Below are 20,879 nucleotides of genomic sequence, written 5' to 3' on the forward strand. Positions count from 1 at the left end.
TTTGAGGTGACTGACTATAGCAGTGAACGATATAAGATCAGACCAGTAAAGTCACAGAGTTCCCATTAACACAGGCTAGTTCCCATCATAACATCAAGCCCTGAATGGCTCCCAAATCGGGAGCACTTGACTAGCCCAGCCGTTCGGTTTGCTGGCTAAGACTCTTCTCCGTTTAGAATTCCTTTTTCTAAATCCAACCCCTTTTTCCCACCTCTCCATCAGAGAGTGGTTACAAACACCTTTCTTTCTTTCTCTTAGAGCTTATCTCTACCAAACCTCAACCCCCATTTGCACTGAGGTGTTTCTACTTATTATCAAATTAGGGGTGATTTGTCACTCCAAGTCAAACAATGCTTGGCGGCGACCCTCACCCCAAGCTGTCAGCTAAGACATCTGGGACTCTTCCTATCGTTCACAGAGGTTTTAAAAACAACCCTTTCGTTGTTAACATAACATAACAGCAATAAGATAAGAACAATTATTTGTTTTTTCTCTTTCTGATAAAATCCCATAGACATTTCTGTTTAAACAACACCAAACCATCATCATCATCATCATCATCATCATTAGAATTCAGCCGTGCGAATTCCTCTGAATTCGTGTCGACTAGCAAGGTCACTCGGCATCGCCCAGTCCCCATCGGGTCACAATTATAGTCCATTCTCTATTGATTATTTCAAATGGTATTGTACCTAATGTCTAGTCGTGATTTCTAAAGTGAAATAAAATAATATGAATTGGGTGTCATAAGCTTGAATTGAAACCAAAACTGTAGCATTACAACCTGATAAAATGTCCACTGGACCATCTTCACTCAAATACAAAACTATTACAAATAATTTAACATAAATGTACAAAATGTATAACAATTCGCACATGTGCATAAGAGTAGTTTTAGTTGACTTAAGCTTGGCAAATTATGATCTCTTTCAATTTTGACCCCTTTTTTGACCATCTTAAAAACTATTTTAACCGGCTAAAGACCCATAAAAGAGCAGTCGACAAAAAATGCAATCATTTGAGCCATCTTGTATCGTTCTGTGACCAACCGTTTTAGAGAAGGTACAATTTGAAAAAAGGGGAACAGAAAAACAGATAGTATAGTGAGATTTTATAAATAAGATTTTCATTGTAAACTACTATGATATATAGTGATTTAGTAATGTACATGCAATGCTTTAAAGGAATGATAACACTTTCTTAACTGTACATCAATCCAGGTCATGTATATTAATTAATTGGAATTCATTATTGATGAGTAATATTTATTCATTTATTTTTTTAGCTCTTGTTTCACGACGTTTTGGTCAACTATTACTCTGGCCTTCGTTAGGTGGTAACCACGATGGGATAGGAACTCCAAATCTCCTAACTGCATTCTCAGCAATGAAATGAAACGAAAACAACTATGTAAGGTAGTAATTGCTGAGGATGGAGTTAGGAGATTCGGAGTTCCTATCCCGTCGCGGTTACCACCTGATGAAGGCCAGAGGAATAGTTGACCGAAACGTCGTGAAACAACAACTAAAAATGATGAGGATAATAGTCCGCAATAAAATAATCCAGGTCATGTTCAATGTTTAAGAATTATTGCAAGAACCAAGAAAATGAGCGATGTATTAAAATTTTGTAAATGCTCTATTAACATCTTGTGGTCAGACCGGAACTATACAATCATGAATCTGAATCTGAAAAAAAAAAACAAAAAAAACTGGAGAAGTCAATTTTTACTTTCCCCCTTGAAAAAGATATTTTACTTTCAAAATACTGGGAAAAATAAGCTATTGGTCAACTATAGTTGAGAGCAAGCCAAAGGCTTACTTTTGCATTAGCTGCAACACCAAGGTGTAGGAGAGGGTACCACTCCATTCCCAGCATTACTCCACTTACCCTTGATCCTCCTCTTATGATGCTGAATGTTTAGCAAGAGAGCGTCAAGTATCATTTTTGGTATGATGCAACTGAGGATTCATTAGCGAACACTCTTAGCATTTGTGCCAAATGGGTCAGAAAATATTGAAAAGAAAACAAAACTATTTTTAACTCAATAAGACTTTTTTTTTTCTTACTGATGAATTGCTTTTTAACAGGCCAAAATCCACTTGAAGGTAAGAGTTAATGTGATGGGATGATTGTCAGTTGAAACAAACATGAAAAATATTGCAAGAAGATTGAAAATGATTAACCCTTTACTGCCAGAATTTTTTTTTATGCAATAAATAAATTTTTTTATCATGAAATCCACACGTGATTGAAATTAATATGCAACTGATGCATTAACAAAAACAAATCCCTCATTCACTTGTTGAACCATCCATAGACTTGTACTTTGAAGACCAGTTGGGTTGAGAAGCCATAAGAGTAAGAAATATTGTTTTTTTGAAAGGTGACTTGAAAGTACAATTTGGCGGTAAACGGTTAATGGAATTGAAGTTTGATTACTTATGTGTACGGTTCATGACAAGAATCTGTTGACATTGAATTTGAAGACGACCATATTGTAATCTGCATGGTAAGTAGTCTTGTGGTAATATCTACAAGTGTAAGAAGTGTAAGCCATGTTTAGTTTCAGAACAGTTTCTGATGGTTCATTGTTCTACACAAGTCCTGAAAGGTGACTGGTTTGCAGTAGACCGGACAGTTTCTGATGGTTCATTGTTCTATACAAGTCCTGAGAGGTGACTGGTTTGCAGTAGACCGGACAGTTTCGGATAGTTCATTGTTCTACACAAGTCTTGAAAGGTGACTGGTTTGCAGTAGACCGGACAGTTTCGGATAGTTCATTGTTCTACACAAGTCCTGAAAGGTGACTGGTTTGCAGTAGACCGGACAGTTTCGGATGGTTCATTGTTCTACACAAGTCCTGAAAGGTGACTGGTTTGCAGTAGACAGGACAGTTTCGGATGGTTCATTGTTCTACACAAGTCCTGAAAGGTGACTGATTTGCAGTAGACAGGACAGTTTCGGATGGTTCATTGTTCTACACAAATCCTGAAAGGTGACTGGTTTGCAGTAGACCGGACAGTTTCGGATGGTTCATTGTTCTACACATGTCCTGGGAGGTGATTGGTTTGCAGTAGACAGTTCTCGAGTTGGAATCCACAGAGTAAAAGATTCTTCCCATGTTGGTACGGAAAAAAACATATGTGAAATTACTACAGAAAGGTTTAATATTTATGGAGCAATTCTGTTTTCTGATTGGTTGGTAGCAGGACGTGAATTAATTCGATTTGTCAGTTCTTAGTAGTATCGTTTATAAATAGAATCTCCCGACTGTGCGAGATCATACCCCATTGTATTAAAAAATATTGTAACATACTATGTTCTCCACCGTTGGAAAGAAACTCTGTTCATGGAAATTCTATCTTGTTCTAGACACATGGAAAAGCATTTTTTCTGTTGTCAAAGTAAGATCAGTTCTTGCTGTAAATGTCTTATAAGAATGAATCTTAAACTGCTTCGACTATTTCCGGAGTAGAAAAGTAAATGGAATCCCAATCAAGCTCATTCCATCAAAATAATGATAGAGTAGAGAAAGACTAGTAACATTTCTTCTGCAAAAAAGAAGCTATAGAGAGCAGAAGGGATCACCTCCACTAGATTTTAAAGTCAATTTTGCATTCTGTCAATGACACCTCCTCAGATGTGGCAACAATATTCCATTTTGGAATGTATCTGATTCTTATGCTTCTAAATTTTTTAGATGAGGTTTGATAATTTGGATTATTTGGACTACTGTTCTCATCTTGAGTGTTATTTTCACAACATTTTCGTCAGGTGTATCTAGTCAAATCTGCATGAATCTGCATGGAATTCATTTGTAAATATTTAATATTAATTAACCTGTTCGATGTCACAAAAAATCCATCAACATCGCAAACATTAGTAATGAGAAACGAATTACCTACCTTTATAGTCGCTTTTTATCAGTTAAAAATCATTAAAACCATTTCCTCTCCAAAAATTTTCAAAACAAAAAAAAATATGGCTCTCTGTTTACAGTTTGAAATTGGCTATTTTAATTTATAATCTAAAAAAAAGTTTTTTTATCATAGATTCTTTTTAAAATTAAAAAAAAATGTGCAAGTGAATTGACATCTGTTCCTTTATAATTTATATTAAAAATTATTCAAAAAAAAACAAAACCATGTATTGTGTGTTGAAAAATTAATTATTTTAGTTTTAAAAGATTTTAAAACATTTACTAAAAAATTTGCTTTAAATTCGTTGTTTTATTTTATTTTTTATTCATTTTATTTATAATATGCTTTAAAAATTTCCAACTGCTGTGGAATTTCCACAGGTTCTGCTAGTAGATTATAAATTTGTTTATCTCTCTCCATCTTTTTTTCTCTTCTTTCCTCAACCTCTCTCCTGCAACTGTTCTTCTTTTATTCTAATTCACTTCCTCTCCTTCCAAAAGATGACATCAGTTTGAGTTCATATATTTTTTATTCGGTTAAAGCACATCTAAATAATTCTGGTATATATTTTGTTTCTCTCCAGCTTGGTGAAGAAGCCGGTCTACCAGCGGGTGTTGTAAATGTTATCACAACTTCTAGTAAAAACACATCCGATGTTGGAAAACTGCTTTGTGAAAGTCCCAGAGTGGCCACCATTTCGTTCACAGGTTCTACAAAAGTTGGAAAAGTAAGGGGAAATGTTTCTGTTTCAAATTAATTCTGTGGATAAAAAAAACAAAAATGTTTACATCATTGCATGTTCTTTGATTTTGTTAACAACTTTATGCTCAGCCTTTATGGCTGAACTCTAGATTTTAAAGGCTAATCTGCACGACTTTTATTTTCTGTATTTTCATTCATATCATTCATAAATCTACTAACCCATATTTTGTTTTTGATCGACAATCCTGCCTTTCAAAATGCCACCTATGACATCATTAATAAGATTCACAATCTTTTCTGTAATCTATATTTGATACAAATAAACTTCAGTCTGTGGAGTGGTCCCTGGACATTTTGAATGATGTTAGCATCTTTGCGTATTGCCAAGAACTTTGCAATTAATATATACTCGCAGTTCAGCCCGGCTTTGCTCAGTTTCCTGGATATGACCTTAAACTATATCTGATAGTAAGGCCCCAGCTTGTGGGCTTTGGAGAGTGTGGAGCCACCCTTTAATTGCCATTGCTCCCAGGTCCACTCTGACCCGGAGTGGTAGTACCTGTTAGAGTCCCAACTATGGGTTAAATAGAAACAGACTTGAAAAAAAAATATATTCTATTAAAAAAATTTTCTTCAAAATCACTGTATTCGGCATTAAATAATCTGAAAAAGGTTGATATGCTGTAAAACAACCAAACTAACCGGCTTTTCTCGGGCCCTATATACTCTTCATAACTTTATGTGCATATGTATGTATATATATTAAAAAGGTTGACTCATGTCTAGGTAAGCTACGTCTAAAATTTCAAGTGTTTAGACTGTTCAAACATGATTTTTTTCCTCAGATACACACACCCACATGTACGCACACACATGCACGTATATGATGATGATTGCAACGTCTTGTCAGACGAGTGCCACTCCCTCAGACATTTAACATCCATGAGCCCAAATGCCTGAGGGAGTATCTATACAAAGATGATGTTACAGAGTCTTAGCTTTGTACGACAGCTAAGTCTCTCTCTCGGTTCAAAATGTTGAGATCCAGCAACAAGCAAGAGCAAGATAGCCAGCAACAAATTAAACTGCAGACCAGCTTAATGCGGGTACTGGTCTTCCGCTTTATGGTTTTTTAAATCAGTGATTTGCTTCTCCTAGAAAGGTTGCCTTCACCACAGCTTACGGGAGCCCTCTCCACCCCAATACACATATACACACACACAAATATTGTCAGGTCATGTCATGTGCTACTGGTACCATGTAACCCAGTACTACCTGCCTCATGGTCGGGTCACCGGCGACTAAACCGGTTCCCCCACCAGACTTGTTTGGTGAGGAGGGCGGCTAGTCTCCTGAAGGATTAAAAACAAGACCTTCCAAAGGGCAAATGAACTCTTTTTCTGGATCAACGGCCAACTAGCACCGTGTACCGTACACGTATATACACATCCACATACACACATATGCACACTCGCACGCGCAAACATGCATGCATTGGTGACGTCACTTCCTTTTAAGTGAAATCCAGACATGCGCAGTCAGAACACTGACCCCAGTATAAAAGTCAACAACAACATTCAACTTCCTCTTTCTTCCCTTTTGCCTTGGTTCATCAACCAGACAAGTTCGCGTCCACAGCTTGTGGCCTGAAGACACTTCCATGTGGCCAACTGCTACCATGTACACGTGGCTTTACTGAGGTCAGCCCTCTCTCTCTTTCTTTTTCTACATGCTGGACTGCCATTTCTCTTTCCCCTACTTTATTCCTCTTTTTCCACGTGCGTAGTTGTCAATGACTGAACTGAACAAGTGTTCCACCTAAACCATTTATTTTCAACAGAAAATAAACATGTTTATTTTATTCAGCAATTGAGTTTTTTTCCTTCCTTCCATTCATTTCATTATTTTCTTTTGTAGTGAGTTAGGATTATTATATCCTGGTCCGCAACATAAGATGGTGACCCATTAATTTTAAATTAAATGAATGTGTTTTAACGAAACACGTGGTGTAAACTAAACTCTTCCACACAAATCCACAGCACGCACAAAAAATAATTTTTCTCTAAAAAACAAAAAAACAAAATGTAACTTCAACTGACGGACTCCTACAACAAAACCATGGCATTAAATATTCCACCCTTCAACCCGACAAATACAAAAATATGGTCCGTCCAATTACAGGCCATATTTGACGCTAAACGGGTAACGTCACAACGAGCGCATTATTGTTACCTAGTGGAAAAACTGCCGTTGGAGGTGGTAGAAGTCACAGATTTTCTCGAAAATATACCTGAGGAAAGACCGTACGACACGCTGAAGTAAGCAATCCTGCAACAAACCGGTGTTTCCAACGAAGCCATGCTTCATAACTTATTCCGCAAGTTGAGTTAGGAGACCATACACCTTCTCAACTACTTCGCCATATGAAAGCCTTGCTGGGAGACAACAAAATGTCGGACAGCATCATAAGGAGTCTCTGGTCAGGTAAATTATCCCTAACTACCAAACAAATCCTTGCTCTGATGTCGGAGAAGATGGCAACAGAAAAGCTCGCCGACATAGCCGACAGAATTCATGAAAGTTCCTGGAGCCGACAAGTAGCCGAATTAAAGTCTACAGCTGAAAAGCTTTCAAAGCAACTAGCCAACGTACTTCAAACGCGTCGACATTATCCTAGAAACTACAATGACATGCAACAAAGTTACAGGTGAAGAAGTTTAAGCAGGAACCAGTCCACGTCACGAGATAGACAAGATGTTTGCTTCTACCACAGGAGATTCGGTGTCGATGTGAGAAAATGCACTACACCCTGCGCGTTCAAAAACAAAAACAAACGCAAGGAAACAAACCTTCCAGCCAGTAACAACGACAACTATAGCTGGAGCACAGAAAAAAGGTCGTCTGTTTTATATCGGTGACAAAATCCACGGATATAACTTTTTAATAGACACCGAAGCGGAAATCAACGTTATACCGACACTGCATGGCCACCCAACAGGGACCCAATTTTTCAGCCTACAAGCCGTCAATGGTACAAAAATACCCACTTTTGACGAGAAAACTTTAAACTTAAACCTGAGAATGTGAAGGAATTTTTTCTGAAATTTCACCATAGCCAGCGTGACCACTCCAATTTTGGGGGCAGACTTTTTAGCCCATTTTAACCTGTCTGTCGACATGACTCATCACACATTGACAGACAACGAAACGAAGATTTCCGTGAGAGGAACTACCTAAAAATTTTTATCCACCGGAATCAGCGCTGCCCTACCCGAAGATTTATACGTCCGCCGGTTACTCCAAAAATTTCCTCAACTTTCCCAGCCATTTAAAAACACGGACACCATCAAGCATAACGCTAAGCACTATATTAAGACCACAGGACTGCCCATCTATTCAACCCCCAGACGCTTGAAACCGGATAAATACAAATTAGCAAAATCCGAGTTTCAAAACCTATCTCACATGGGGATAATACGGCCCTCGAAAAGTGCTTGGTCATCACCACTCCACATGGTGCAGAAAGCTGGCAACACCACATGGCGCCCATGCAGAGATTTTAGACGCTTAAACATGAAAACAGTTCCGGATAGATATCCTATCCCCCATATCTATGACTTCGCCAATGGACTCCAAGGCGCCACAATTTTCTCCAAGCTGGACCTCGTAAAGGCATATTTTCAAATTCCAGTCACAACATCTGACCTTTACGAGTTCCTAAGGATGCCTTTTGGGCTTAGAAACGTCTGTAAAACTTTCCAACGTTTGATTGACAAAGTTTTCAGAGGTCTGCCGTTCATATTCGCATATATGGACGACGTTTTAATCGCCAGCAGAAACCTCGAAGAACACCGGCTACACCTGGAACAAACTTTCAAAAGACTGTCACATTTCGGCCTGAAACTAAACACAGATAAATGTGTTTTTGGCCACCAGGGAGTTCAATTTCTCGGACATTTAATCGACAAGGATGGAATCTCCCCTTTGCCTGAAAAAGTAAGTGCCATTTCAAATTTCCCTCTACCGACATCTGTCAGACAAGTACGCCGTTTTGTATGCATAATTAACTATTACCGACGCTTTTTGTCTAACTGTTCCGCGTAATCGCAGCTTTAACGGACTTGTTAAAAAAACGAACCAAAACCCAACAGTTAGTTTTGGAAGGACCTGCACTACAGGCCTTCGAACAATCGAAAACTGCTTTGGCAAACTTCACCAAACTTACATATATCCAAGATAGCGATACAACGGAACTTACACTTACGATGGATGCATCGAAAATAGCAGTAGGAGCTGTCATTCACCGAATTTCTGACAACAAAATGACCCCTATTTCATTCTTCTCTACCAAGTTAAACAAAGCGCAGACTAAATATAGCACTTTCTCAAGAGAGTTACTTGCAATTTCCCTTGCAATTAAGCACTTTAAACATCTCCTCAAAGGCAGAAAATTTTCCACTTATACGGATCATAAACCCCTAACATTTGCTCTACACACACATGTCGACAAATACGGTTCCACGAGAAATTTGACATCTTGACTATATAGCTCAATATTCTATCAACATACGGTATGTAAAAGGACAAGAAAACATTGTAGCTGACACTTTATCTTGCACAACAATTGCTTCTTTAAATTCCACTCTACTAAGTATGGAATTAATAGCACAAGAGCAATTAGCCGATACCACGCTCCCAGCTATAATGGACAAAACTTTATGAAGTTGAAAGAAATGCCGATACCGTTCGGAACAACAAATTTCTATTGCGATGTTTCACAAAAATACCCTCACTCTTATATTTCACCCAGCCTCAGACGACAAGTTTTCCAGCACTTCCACAATTTGTCCCACCCAGGAAATCGTGCCACCGTGAAATTAATAGGGGAACGTTTTGTTTGGCCAAATATGAATCTGTAGTTGGACTAAAACTTGCATTCCTTGCCAAAAACAGGAACTTTCAGTGTACCAGATGCTAGGTTTACTCATGTTCATATCGACTTGATTGGACCCTTGCCTACTTCAAAAGGACACACTCACGTCCTTACTATAGTTGATGGATTCAGCAGATGGCCGACAGCAATACCAGTGAAAGACATATCAGCCACAACAATAGTCAGAGCGATTTTACAAGATTGGATAGCGATTTTCGGAGTGCCCTCCGTAATCACAATGGACAGGGGCTCACAGTTTCAATCAACTCTTTTCGTTGAATTCAACTATTTGTTGGGAACAAAGCACATTAAAACTACTGCCTACCACCCTTATGCAAATGGTATGGTGGAACGGTTTCATAGACAATTAAAAGCATTTTTGGCTATGAACGAAAACAAAGCGGACTGGTCAGAAAATTTACCACTCATTCTCCTAGCAATTTGCAACACTGTGAAGGAAGATTTGCAGAGCACACCTGCAGAATTAGTTTTTGGATCAGCACTGATTTTACCAGGACAATTCTGCAAAAACAATACAGACATTTCCCCAATGACAACATTTGTAACGGATTTAAAACATAAAATGTCACGATTAAAATTCACCCCAACCAAAAAGCCAGACATGAACATTTTCGTTTCAAGCGATATTCACACCTGTAAATACGTTTTTATCAGGAACGACGCAGTCAAAAAAACACTCTGTCCAAATTATTCTGGACCTTATCTAGTTCTCGACAGAAGTAAAAAGTACTTCACCATTTTAAAAAGAGATAAAAAAGACACTATTGCAATAGACAGACTTACCTCCTGCAACAATTAAACATTTCTCCTAGTCCAATACAAGAACATACACACTCACAAACTGACAAAGAAATTACAAAAAACACACACTACAAACAACAACAAAAACAGGTCAGAAAGTTCATTGGCCAAAACATTTCAAACAATACATAACTTATTAAAAAATAAATAAATAAATATATATATATATATATATATATATATATATATATATATATATATATATATATATATATATATAAAATATATATATATATATATATATAAAAAAAAATGAAATACATTTCTCTTGTATATATATATATATATATATATATTTTTTTTTTTTCTCCTCAGGAGGGGGAGTCTTATTCAAACATGTTTTTTTCCTCACATACACACACCCACATGCACATATGCACACACACACACGTATATACACATCCACGTACACACACATGCTCGCTCGCGCGCGCAAACATACACACATTGATGACGTCATTTCCTTTTAACTGAAATCCAGACATGCGCAGTCAGAACACTAACCCCGGTATAAAAATCAGCAACAACGTTCAAATTCCTCTTTCTTCCCTTTTGCCTGGTTCGTTAACCAGACAATTTCGCGTCCACAGCTAGTGGCCTGAAGACACTTCCACGTGGCCGACTGCTACCATGCACGTGTGGCTTTACTAAGGTCAGCCCTCTCTCTCTTTCTTTTTCTACATGCTGGACTGCCATTTCTCTTTCCCCTACTTTATTCCTCTTTTTCCATGCGTGTAGTTGTCAACGATTGAACTGAACACGTGTTCCACCTAAACCATTTATTTTCAACAGAAAATAAACAACATGTTTATTTTATTCAGCAATTGAGTTTTTTTCCTTCCTTCCATTCATTTCATTATTTTCTTTTGTAGCGAGTTAGGATTATTATATTCTGGTCCGCAACAAACGCCTGGTCCGCAACAAGACACAAAATTGGCGAAGGAGTTAGCTAGAGATCACAAAGGTCAAATCTTTTGAACTTTTACCCCTTGGCTGCGAAGTTTTCGCCCAAAAACTGATTAAAAAGCTTGCTTCATGTCTGAATACACTTTATGTAAAATTTCACATCTTTAGACCAAAAATTGGTTGAGTAATTTGGTAGAGACTGCAGAGGTCAAATTTTTTAAACTTTGACCCCAATTTTGATCCCTTAACATTTATTGTTTTGGACTCAAATAAATTTAAAAAGTTTGATCCATGTCCAAGTAACCTACATCTAAAATTTCAAGTGTTTAGACCCAAAATTGGCGAGGGAGTTTGGTAGATTTTTGTAAGGTCAAATCATTGAACTTTGACTCCTTAAAAGGCAAATTTTTGGCCGAAAACTGATTAAAAAGATTTTCCCAAATCTCAATACCACTTATGTCAAATCTCAAGTCTGTAGACTGAAGATTGACAGAGTAGTTTGGTAGGGAAATGTGCACATTTATGTTTATTTAGAATTATGCTTGATTTTTAAAAAAATACAGAAAAATCTTTGTACATACTCATCATTGAATTGTCTCCCCCTTATTTATAAAACATGGATGATGAAAACACTATGTCTCACTTAGTCATAAAATTTTATTTTCTTTGTTAAAAAATATTACTTGATCAATCTACATGATTTTTGGAATATGATATCTTGGTTCTATGATTGGTTCGTACATCATAAAGTTTTTTTTTAAGATTTTCTGTATTTTTGTTTTGAAAATAGGTTTAATTCAAAATAAGCACCATAATTTCTTATCTGCTATAATTTTTTTTTTTCAGATTTTATTATCACAGTCAGCATCAACGGTGAAGAGAGTATCACTTGAACTTGGGGGAAATGCACCGTTTATTGTCTTTGATAGTGCCAATATCGATAAAGCAGTCACAGGTGCCATGGCTTGTAAGTTCCGTTGTGCTGGTCAGGTAAGCTATTACATTGCTTCAGCCTCCCTCTTTCTGAACATTCTGTGGGTAAGAAATTTAATCTTATGTAACAATATATAGATGTGAGTGGTGATTTGCATTCCTATGCCAAAGCTTTTAGTTGGCTGGTGGGGGTGGGATGAATCACCCCTGGTGGTATTGTGATGCCACTCCTGGTTAAATGTAATGCATCTTGGTGATAGTACATCTCTGGAAAGTGCCAAAAACAATGCTAAAAATTGATATGCATGTAGTTAAATTCTTGTATGAAAAGATTAGTAAAAAACATGGATAGGTCACCAGTTAGCAAGTGCTAAGTAAACAACGGGATTTGGGGGATGAGATGCGAAAACACAAATTAAGGAACAAAATATATTTACATAGTAACAACTTTACAAAAATGTAAAATATACCTTGAAAGACCAAAGATTGTTAAGAAGTTTTAAGGTTCTTGAATAAGAAAGGAACAAAATCTGTTTCAAAGTTTCATTGTGTGTGTTTGTAAGTATGTTTGTATGTGCGTGTCTGTGTGTTTGTATGTGGGTGTCTTTGTGTGTTTGTTAGAGAGTTTATCTTCTAGATAGCATGTATTCACTGGAGACCAAACATTCAACTTTAAAGGATTTCAGCGTCTTGCATTCCAATCTTATGGGATGTGCATTTGGAGTGTCAAAGCAGGCATTGCAGGTACCCAGGAAGAACTTTGAACTTATGGTCATCAAGCCGTTGGTTTGAAGGCTTGAAGAATTTTCCACTGGATTATTAGGTTTGGATTTTGAAATAATTTTTATTGGTTGGAAAATATTTTCAGTTTACATGTTTCTGTGAAAATATTTTGCTTTTGGGAGTGACAAAGAAAGTGGATCGCAATGAAATGGAGAAAGGAAGAAAGTAGCAATTAAAGTCATTGGCTGCTTCGTATTCATTTGAATTACATCTCAATGTAAAAATCTGATGATAAACGAAGTGAAAAGGAAAAAAGAGTAAGAACAAAGAAAGAAAAAGGAATAGCTTAGTATGCTCATTTGTTTTGCCTCACATAAGTTAAGCAACGTTGCATTTGACCAGTACCAGATGGGTAACCATTTGGGAATATCAAGTACTGTATGTAGGAGAACGTCAACACTTCCAGCAGTTTGTGCATCCTATCCTGTCTCGACCCTGGACCAGGCTGGTTGGAAGAAGAGAGTGATACTGGCTCTGCACACACCAGCCTTACTTTGAACAAACTCCTAGTGCAAGTCATCCACCATCCAAGGATGAGCGCAGATGGTTTTTGTTGTTCTAACTGACAAACCGCTTTTCTTTTTTTTTTTTTAAATCAGTGATATTTTTTTTTTCTGTTCACTCAGTAATTTTTTTTTTAACTTACTACCTGTTGGTGTTCTCCAAGCTAAACTAGTATTTTTCTTGAAACATTTAAAATGTTTTGTTTTTTTTCAATTATTTTATTTTTTTATTTTTTACATTACAGACTTGTATCTGTGCTAATCGGTTTTTGGTCCAAGATGTTATATATGATGAATTTGTGAAACGCCTGGCAGAAGCGATAAAAAATCAGTTGGTTGTTGGCAATGGACTAGACGAAGGAGTAAACATCGGACCTCTTATTAATGAAGCCGCTGTAAATAAGGTAAATTCCACAGGACAAAGAGCCTTTTGGCATGGAGCAAGGTATAGTATCTGTTTTGATACTACACTTGATCTTTTCTGTCCTCGATTAGTGAAGGAGGAATTCTTCTAGACTGAAGTAATTTTTATTTTTGTTCCAATTAAGAGTGTTCCTTTTTAGGGAGTTGGATTTACCCACATTAAAAATTGGTGGGAAGGTAAATAAATAGGGACAAAGAGGTTCTTTTAAATACAAAGAATGGATGATTTTTATTTTATTTATTTTTATTCATTTTTTTTTTTTTTTTTTTTTTTTTTTTTTGTTGCTGCAGTGAAAATTCTCAGACATCAAGGCGCCCTCTTTTAGGTTTAACACTTGGACTCTATATGAGATGCACTGATATCCGAGTATTTCATTAAAGTTCTTATTTACCTCTCAGATATTGAGTTAGCTAAGAAGTGAAGAACATTAATTTTCCTCTTCCCAATTGACCACTTATCTATGTTATAGTATATAGTCTTTTGGTCTAACTGGATTCCATGTCAAGAATTCATCTAGTGTAGTGGAGTATCCAGCTTAGTGTTGTGTTATTGTTGGCAACATCACTTGGAGAAGGTGTACCATTCCTTGCATAAGCCACTGCTGATTAGCCATACTGAAAGGATCTTATTTGGATTTCTAATACTATGTCATTTTGAATATTTGGTCATCGTTTACTTGTAGGGGGAAGAAGTCTTATACTTGGTTGTCCTGACAAACCTCTTTTGTTATGTAGTGGGGTGCGTTAGCATCAATATAACATAAAATATCTTACCGCATGGTGTCCAGCCTTCATGTGGATATGAATGCAGCACATGATGAAAGAAAATACCCCATGGAACACTTTAGAAAAGAATAGGATCATCACTCACAGTTGCTTGGCGGTTACATATTTATCATGAAGACAATTCAAACGTAATATATGAAGGGATTAGTAGTCCACCAGTAGATAACACCTCTATACATGAGGACTTAAACACTCAAGGACAATGCATTCAAGTACTTTATTGTTTATGTGTATGTTTTCTCATAGTGATACCAGAGTGAATTATTATACTTTTATATTATTTGTATTATTCAGACATTTTCGGTCATATTCCAAAAATCATATGGTCCTGGATATGACCTTAAGCTATATCCAGTGGTGAGGGCCCCAGCTTGCAGGCTTTGGGGAGTATGGAGACACTCTTTAATTGCCATTGCTCCCAGGTCCACTCTGACCCAGAGTGGTAGTACCTGTTAGGGTCCCAACTATGGGTTAAATAGAAACCGACTTGAAAACAACAAATATAGTCTATTAAAAAAATTTTCTTCCGAATCTTTGGATTTGGCATTAAATAACCTGAAAAGGGTTGATATGCCGTAAAACAAAAACAAACAACCAGACATTTTGGGTCTTATTTTAACAACATTATAGCCAGTCTAACCTCCAGTCCTTTTAAGACACAGCTATGTAATTTTGAATATTTGATCAGGCTTTATTTGTAGAGTGAAGTATCATCATGCTAAGTTATCAGAGATACAGAGAGATACCAAAGACACTAGTTTTCTCACAGTGAATTAGATCTTTGTATTATCTATACTAGCGAGACCTGTGGAAATTCTGCGGAGGACTCATACATATGTAATACAGTCCTGATCAAAATCATAAGACCACTTAAGAAAGTGAGTGTTTACGCATAATATCGAATTTTTAATCAAACAAATGGTTGAAACCATTGCCAAAAGGGAAAATATGATGGAAAAAAATGAAATTTAAATGTGAATAAAAAAAAAAAATCAAAAATATTTATGAAACAGATAAAAATATTTGATTTTTAAAGAGATAAAAAGGCAGAAAAAATTGAAGTAAAAAGACTCTGGTTAGATAAACATAAATGTAACCTATTTCTAGTTGAGTGCCTTTTAACTTTTATTAATGACTGCAATAATATTAACTAGCAGGACTTGTAAAAATCCTGTGGTTGAAATTTCTTCATCTGTCTTCTAGATAATAATTCTGCTTGTCCTTCCCTTAACACAAGTGTAACATTATTAACATTAATGAGATTCCAATATTTTTCCTGATTCCATACTAATTTCCCAATTCCAATTCTTTGTAAATCTCTAATTATTGGACTATGAAGTTGTTATTTTCTCTCAAATATTGTAAAAAACAAAAATGTGTAGATATTTTCTCAAACATAAAAAATACACTTGTTTGTGTGGAGGGGTGGGATCTATTGATTTTAGTTTTACTGGTAGTTTAAAATCAATTATTGTTTATTATTTTATCATTACTATCAGCAGTAGAAGATTTTGTTTTAAACAAAATCAAATAAAAAAAGATGATTAAAGGAATCGTTTTTGGCATCGGCAAATAGACACAATTTTTCAGATACCTCAAAAGTTCTGATTTTTCCAATTCTGATTAATCGTCTCACCACTAGTTAATATGCGTGCACTAAATCAAGGGAGGTAATCCATCTAATCTCGGATTGCATTTTGAATATATCTATTTTTATTTTATTTTTGTTTAAATTATAGGTGGATGACTTTGTTACGGATGCTGTTAAAAAAGGAGCTACTAAAATAGTTGGTGGTAACAAAAACAGTCTTGGAAAAAATTTCTATGAACCAACACTGTTGGTAAATGTAACCACAGATATGGAATGTATGAAGGATGAAATCTTTGGTCCTGTTGCTGTGATCATCAAGTAAGTCACTCCTCACTTCATTGTTATCTATTAAAAGCCACAATCCTTACTTCCCATAAAACTGTTTTAAAGCCAAGATTTCTATAAGTGTTTTGATATTATATTTTTTTACATTTAGCAATCACGTGTTTGGGTTTATCTCGTGTACACGGCTGGTTACCAATTTGTTTACTGTGTTATTCTGAAGCAGCAAAAAGAATAATAGTAAAAGAAATAGATTTATATCGATACTGCTCGAGTTAGTGTATGCATTCCGCTTTGTTTTGATCAGTGAAAAATGCAATCCGCTCAAGGTACCTAAGGATGTCTCTACTGAAAATGGTGGATTTTACTTAGTGCCATTGATTCTGCATTTTTATTTTTTTATTTTTTTTTAAATTTTCTTTTTACAAAAAGAACACTAGTAACAAAAGACTTGTATTTAAATACATACATATTTATTTTCAGATAAACAGTTCATCAAAAACAAACATAAGTTACAAAAATAGGTGCTTGTTAAAATATAGGCGACAGATATATCGCTTTAAGCAAAAATAATATTATGTACTTAATTGTCATGTCGAAAATAGTAATATATCCAAAAATTACAAAAATTCATTGAGTAGAACAACTCCTATTGTGTTTTATTAAAATAAAAAAGTTTATCACTATAGAAAACAAATATTGCAGCCATTACACAAGTAATCGAAAATATTTCTTTCAGAGATGTCCCCTGAGTGTAGCTTGCTCTGTTTACTTTATAATGTCTAAGAAAAATGCGATTTTATCCAATTTTCAGTAAAGATTACTTTTAACTAGAAATAACTTTCTATTCGATGAATTTTCGTAATTTTTGTATATATTACTATTTTCGACATGACAATTAAGTACGTAATATTGTTATTTGCTTAAAATGACATATTTTTTTAAATCAATTTGTCGACCTTAGCTTAATAAGCACCCAGAAATATGTCATCGTTGGCTCCCATTCATGTCTGAGTATGAGGTTCTGTTGTTTGTCTCTCTTCTTTATTAACAAATGGTTTTGAAGGCCTAGTTTATGGTAGAAGAACCACAGGCACTGTTCATAGGGAAAGATAGAAGGAGCACGAGATTGTTCACTCTGCTCTCTTCGTCTGCTTCATCTTACCTTTTCATTTTTCCTCTTCTTTTCCTCAAAGTTGACAATGACTTGACGTAATACTCTCCTCCATGTGTTCCGGTCCCTGTCAGTTTGTTCCCATGAGGAGGAGTCTATGTTGATGAAGGCCAGGATGTGTTTCACCTGATCTTTATATTGCATGTTTGGAGCTCTTCGTAGTCTAGCTCCATTAACAAGCTCACCACAGAACATAATCTTGGGGAGCTTGGATGGATCCATTCTGTGGGCATGCTCTGCGCAGCGGAGGCAGTGATGGATAATGGTGTCTGTAAAATTGGTCACTGAGGTTCACTGCAAAACATCTGTGTTAGGTGTGTGGTTCTTCCAAGGAATTTTAAGAATTTGCCTTGGTTTTTTTGTTGTTGGAAGCACTCTAGGTTCTTTATAATGTTTCTGTGTAAGGTCCACGATTCACAAATATGTGATGTGGTATTAATATGATATACAAAGGAAAAACAACAACATCTGTTATATAAATCTCACCTGTCTGTTTAAATGTATGTATGTATGTATGTTTTCTTAAAATTTTCGACAGAGGCAACAGATTTTCACGAGACTGATATCGTTTTTAAGCTCGACCCTTCGGACGACAGATATCAAAAAATTAGCTAAAAACATTAATTCCTTCACCCTCAACTGGGAAGTTTTCTACAGGGAGGGGTTGCTTTTTTTGCCAATATTTTTGAAAGTCATCGCCTTTTTTTGAGTGACTAGCTTTAATTTAAACCTTTGTCACTTCCGGTTTGGTGATGGGCGCAGCAGCAAAGATGTCACGTTTTTATTTTTTTCACGATCATTTCCTCCTTTGCGGTATGGGTTCGAGCCTGCCTGCCTACTACCATTTTTCTATTTTATTTTTTTTTTTGCTCAACACGCATCTCCAAACACCCGGGCAATGCCAGGCACCCAGGCTAGTTATTACTAAATAATAAATGCTCCAAATATAATGAAAAAATATTTTAACTTGCGGACATAGTTGAAAACAAATCACATGATATTCCATGCTTATTAATTTTGTCTTTTTTGAGTCGATATGTGTTGAAAAGTGTGTTACCTTTTTTTTTTAGGTGTCATTTTGAGGCGTGGCTTTTGCATTTGCATTCATACTATTGATTAATAAATTTTAGGATTATTCACTCTTCCTCCTTAAACAAGCAACCAAGTAAGATTTTCAGAGTTTTGGTATTAGACCATCCTGGTCACAGTTATTACCCACATAAGACATAAGGTCATTTGTTACCTATGTTTTAATGGTTGAAATTAGCCGTTTGTTACTTTATCGTATCTGACATCATAAAAGATCTCTTCCCAATGTCTTCCACGGATTACATTGTGATGTTGGTTGATTTTAGCAATTAAAATTTACTACTTTAATTTAAAATTTAAATATATTTTATTTCTGACTCCAAATTGGAGTTTGATATAAAATAAATGAATGTTTACAATATGTTTTCTGATAAGTAGGATTTACTATTTCTTTTCAGTCTTTCTTCTGTGTATTAAGTATAAAAATGACAAATGTCAATTTCATATTGTTTGTGCACTTTGGAATGTTGCTGCTGTTGAAAGAAATGCGGGATATCTTTTCTTCTTTGGTGTTTGTTGATTTTCCGAATTACTCTTATTTAAAGTTTCATGATTGTTGTAATAGCAAGCTCAGAGGAATAAGAATGCAATCTGGTTGAATGTGTTGGACCGAAATTCCGTGCAACAAACTATGGTTTGTTCCTTATCATCCTTTTCTTGCTAACTGCCGTGTTTCGTTTTTGCTGTCTTTTATTTATTTCTTTTGGTTCTGGTCATTTGATTGGAAAACAGGGGACTCTTGTCACTATCTCCTTTGTCCAGGTATATCCCTTAGATCCTCTTTCTTAGGGGCTAGGTAGTTCTGATTAGTCTCTCCATTGATTAGTCATCTGGAAAAAAAGAAAGAAAAAGGAGAAAGAAAGAAATTAAATGTTGTTGCTATTTAAAAAAAAAATTATTTTATTTTTGTCAAAATCATCATCATCATCATCATTCTTACTGTTATTATTACTATAATTTTGGTTTCACTGCAACATAACAAAATGATGATATCATCATTTACAATGTCATAAATGTCCTGTCTTCCACCTATTTCGGTGGATGACAAACTTACAAGATTTAAAGTGTTTCAGTAATATACAAGAAAAAAAAGATACTTTCTTGTTTTTGTAGTTAGATCTGACAGCCAAATTATTGAGTGTTCATTAAAAACAATGATAACTACTTACTTTTTTTGGCAATTTCAACAACAAGCAATATTATCTACCTAATTGTCATATCATAATTAGTTAAATATTTCTGGAATCTATCTATATATCTATAAAAGTGAACGTGTCTGTCTGTCTGTCTACATTTCCCTACGCAATAACTCTGTCAACTTTTAGTCTACAGACTCGAAATTTGATATAAAGAGTACTGAGATTTGGGAAAATCGATGTGATCGATTTTCGGACAAAAATTTGGTGGTTAAGGGGTCAAAGTTCAACGATTTGATCTTTGAGAACTCTACCAAACTCCTCCGACAATTTTGGGTCCAAACACTTTAAATTTTAGATATAGGTTCCTTGGACATGGATCTAACTTAATAACTGTATTTGTGCCCCCCCAAAAAAATGTTAAGGGGTCATAATAGGGGTCAAATTTTAAAAAAATTGACCGTTTTTTTTTTTTTTGCTCAGCATACACCTCCAAACACCCAGGCAATGCCAGGCACCCACGCTAGTCTATATATCTATAAAAGTGAACGTGTCTGTGTGTCTGTCTGTCTGTCTGTCTGTCTGTCTGTCTGTGTACATTTTCCTTCGCAATAACTCTGTTAATTTTCAGTCTACAGACGCAAAATTTGATATACAGGGTACTGAGATTTGGGAAAATCGATATGATCGGGTTTCTGCCAGAAATTTGGCTGTTAAGGGGTCAAAGTTCAACGATTATACCTTTGAAAACTCTGCCAAACTTCTCCGACAATTTTTTTTTTTTTTGCTCAACATACACCACCAAACACCTGGACAACGCCAGGCACCCATGCTAGTATCTATAAAAGTGCAAATGTCAGTCTGTCTTTTCTCTATGGTAGTTAAGGAAGACT

At 35.8% G+C, this 20,879-nt stretch overlaps 1 protein-coding gene across 8 annotated transcripts in view; it reads left to right on the forward strand.

Annotated features, from left to right (window-relative positions):
* Positions 1 to 20,879, forward strand: part of LOC145293779 (succinate-semialdehyde dehydrogenase, mitochondrial-like) — a 94,603-nt gene that overhangs the window by 66,718 nt on the left and 7,006 nt on the right. For all 8 annotated transcript variants that reach the window (XM_080140304.1, XM_080140310.1, XM_080140308.1 and 5 more), the window contains 4 exons: positions 4,507 to 4,650; positions 12,133 to 12,276; positions 13,751 to 13,909; positions 16,454 to 16,623. In XM_080140304.1, the coding sequence (XP_079996430.1) occupies positions 4,507 to 4,650; positions 12,133 to 12,276; positions 13,751 to 13,909; positions 16,454 to 16,623 (617 nt within the window). The remainder of the gene's footprint in view (positions 1 to 4,506; positions 4,651 to 12,132; positions 12,277 to 13,750; positions 13,910 to 16,453; positions 16,624 to 20,879) is intronic.

This window comes from Euprymna scolopes, chromosome 15, assembly GCF_053919585.1.
Source record: "Euprymna scolopes isolate OS-2025 chromosome 15, ASM5391958v1, whole genome shotgun sequence".
Lineage (NCBI taxonomy): Eukaryota > Metazoa > Mollusca > Cephalopoda > Sepiida > Sepiolidae > Euprymna > Euprymna scolopes.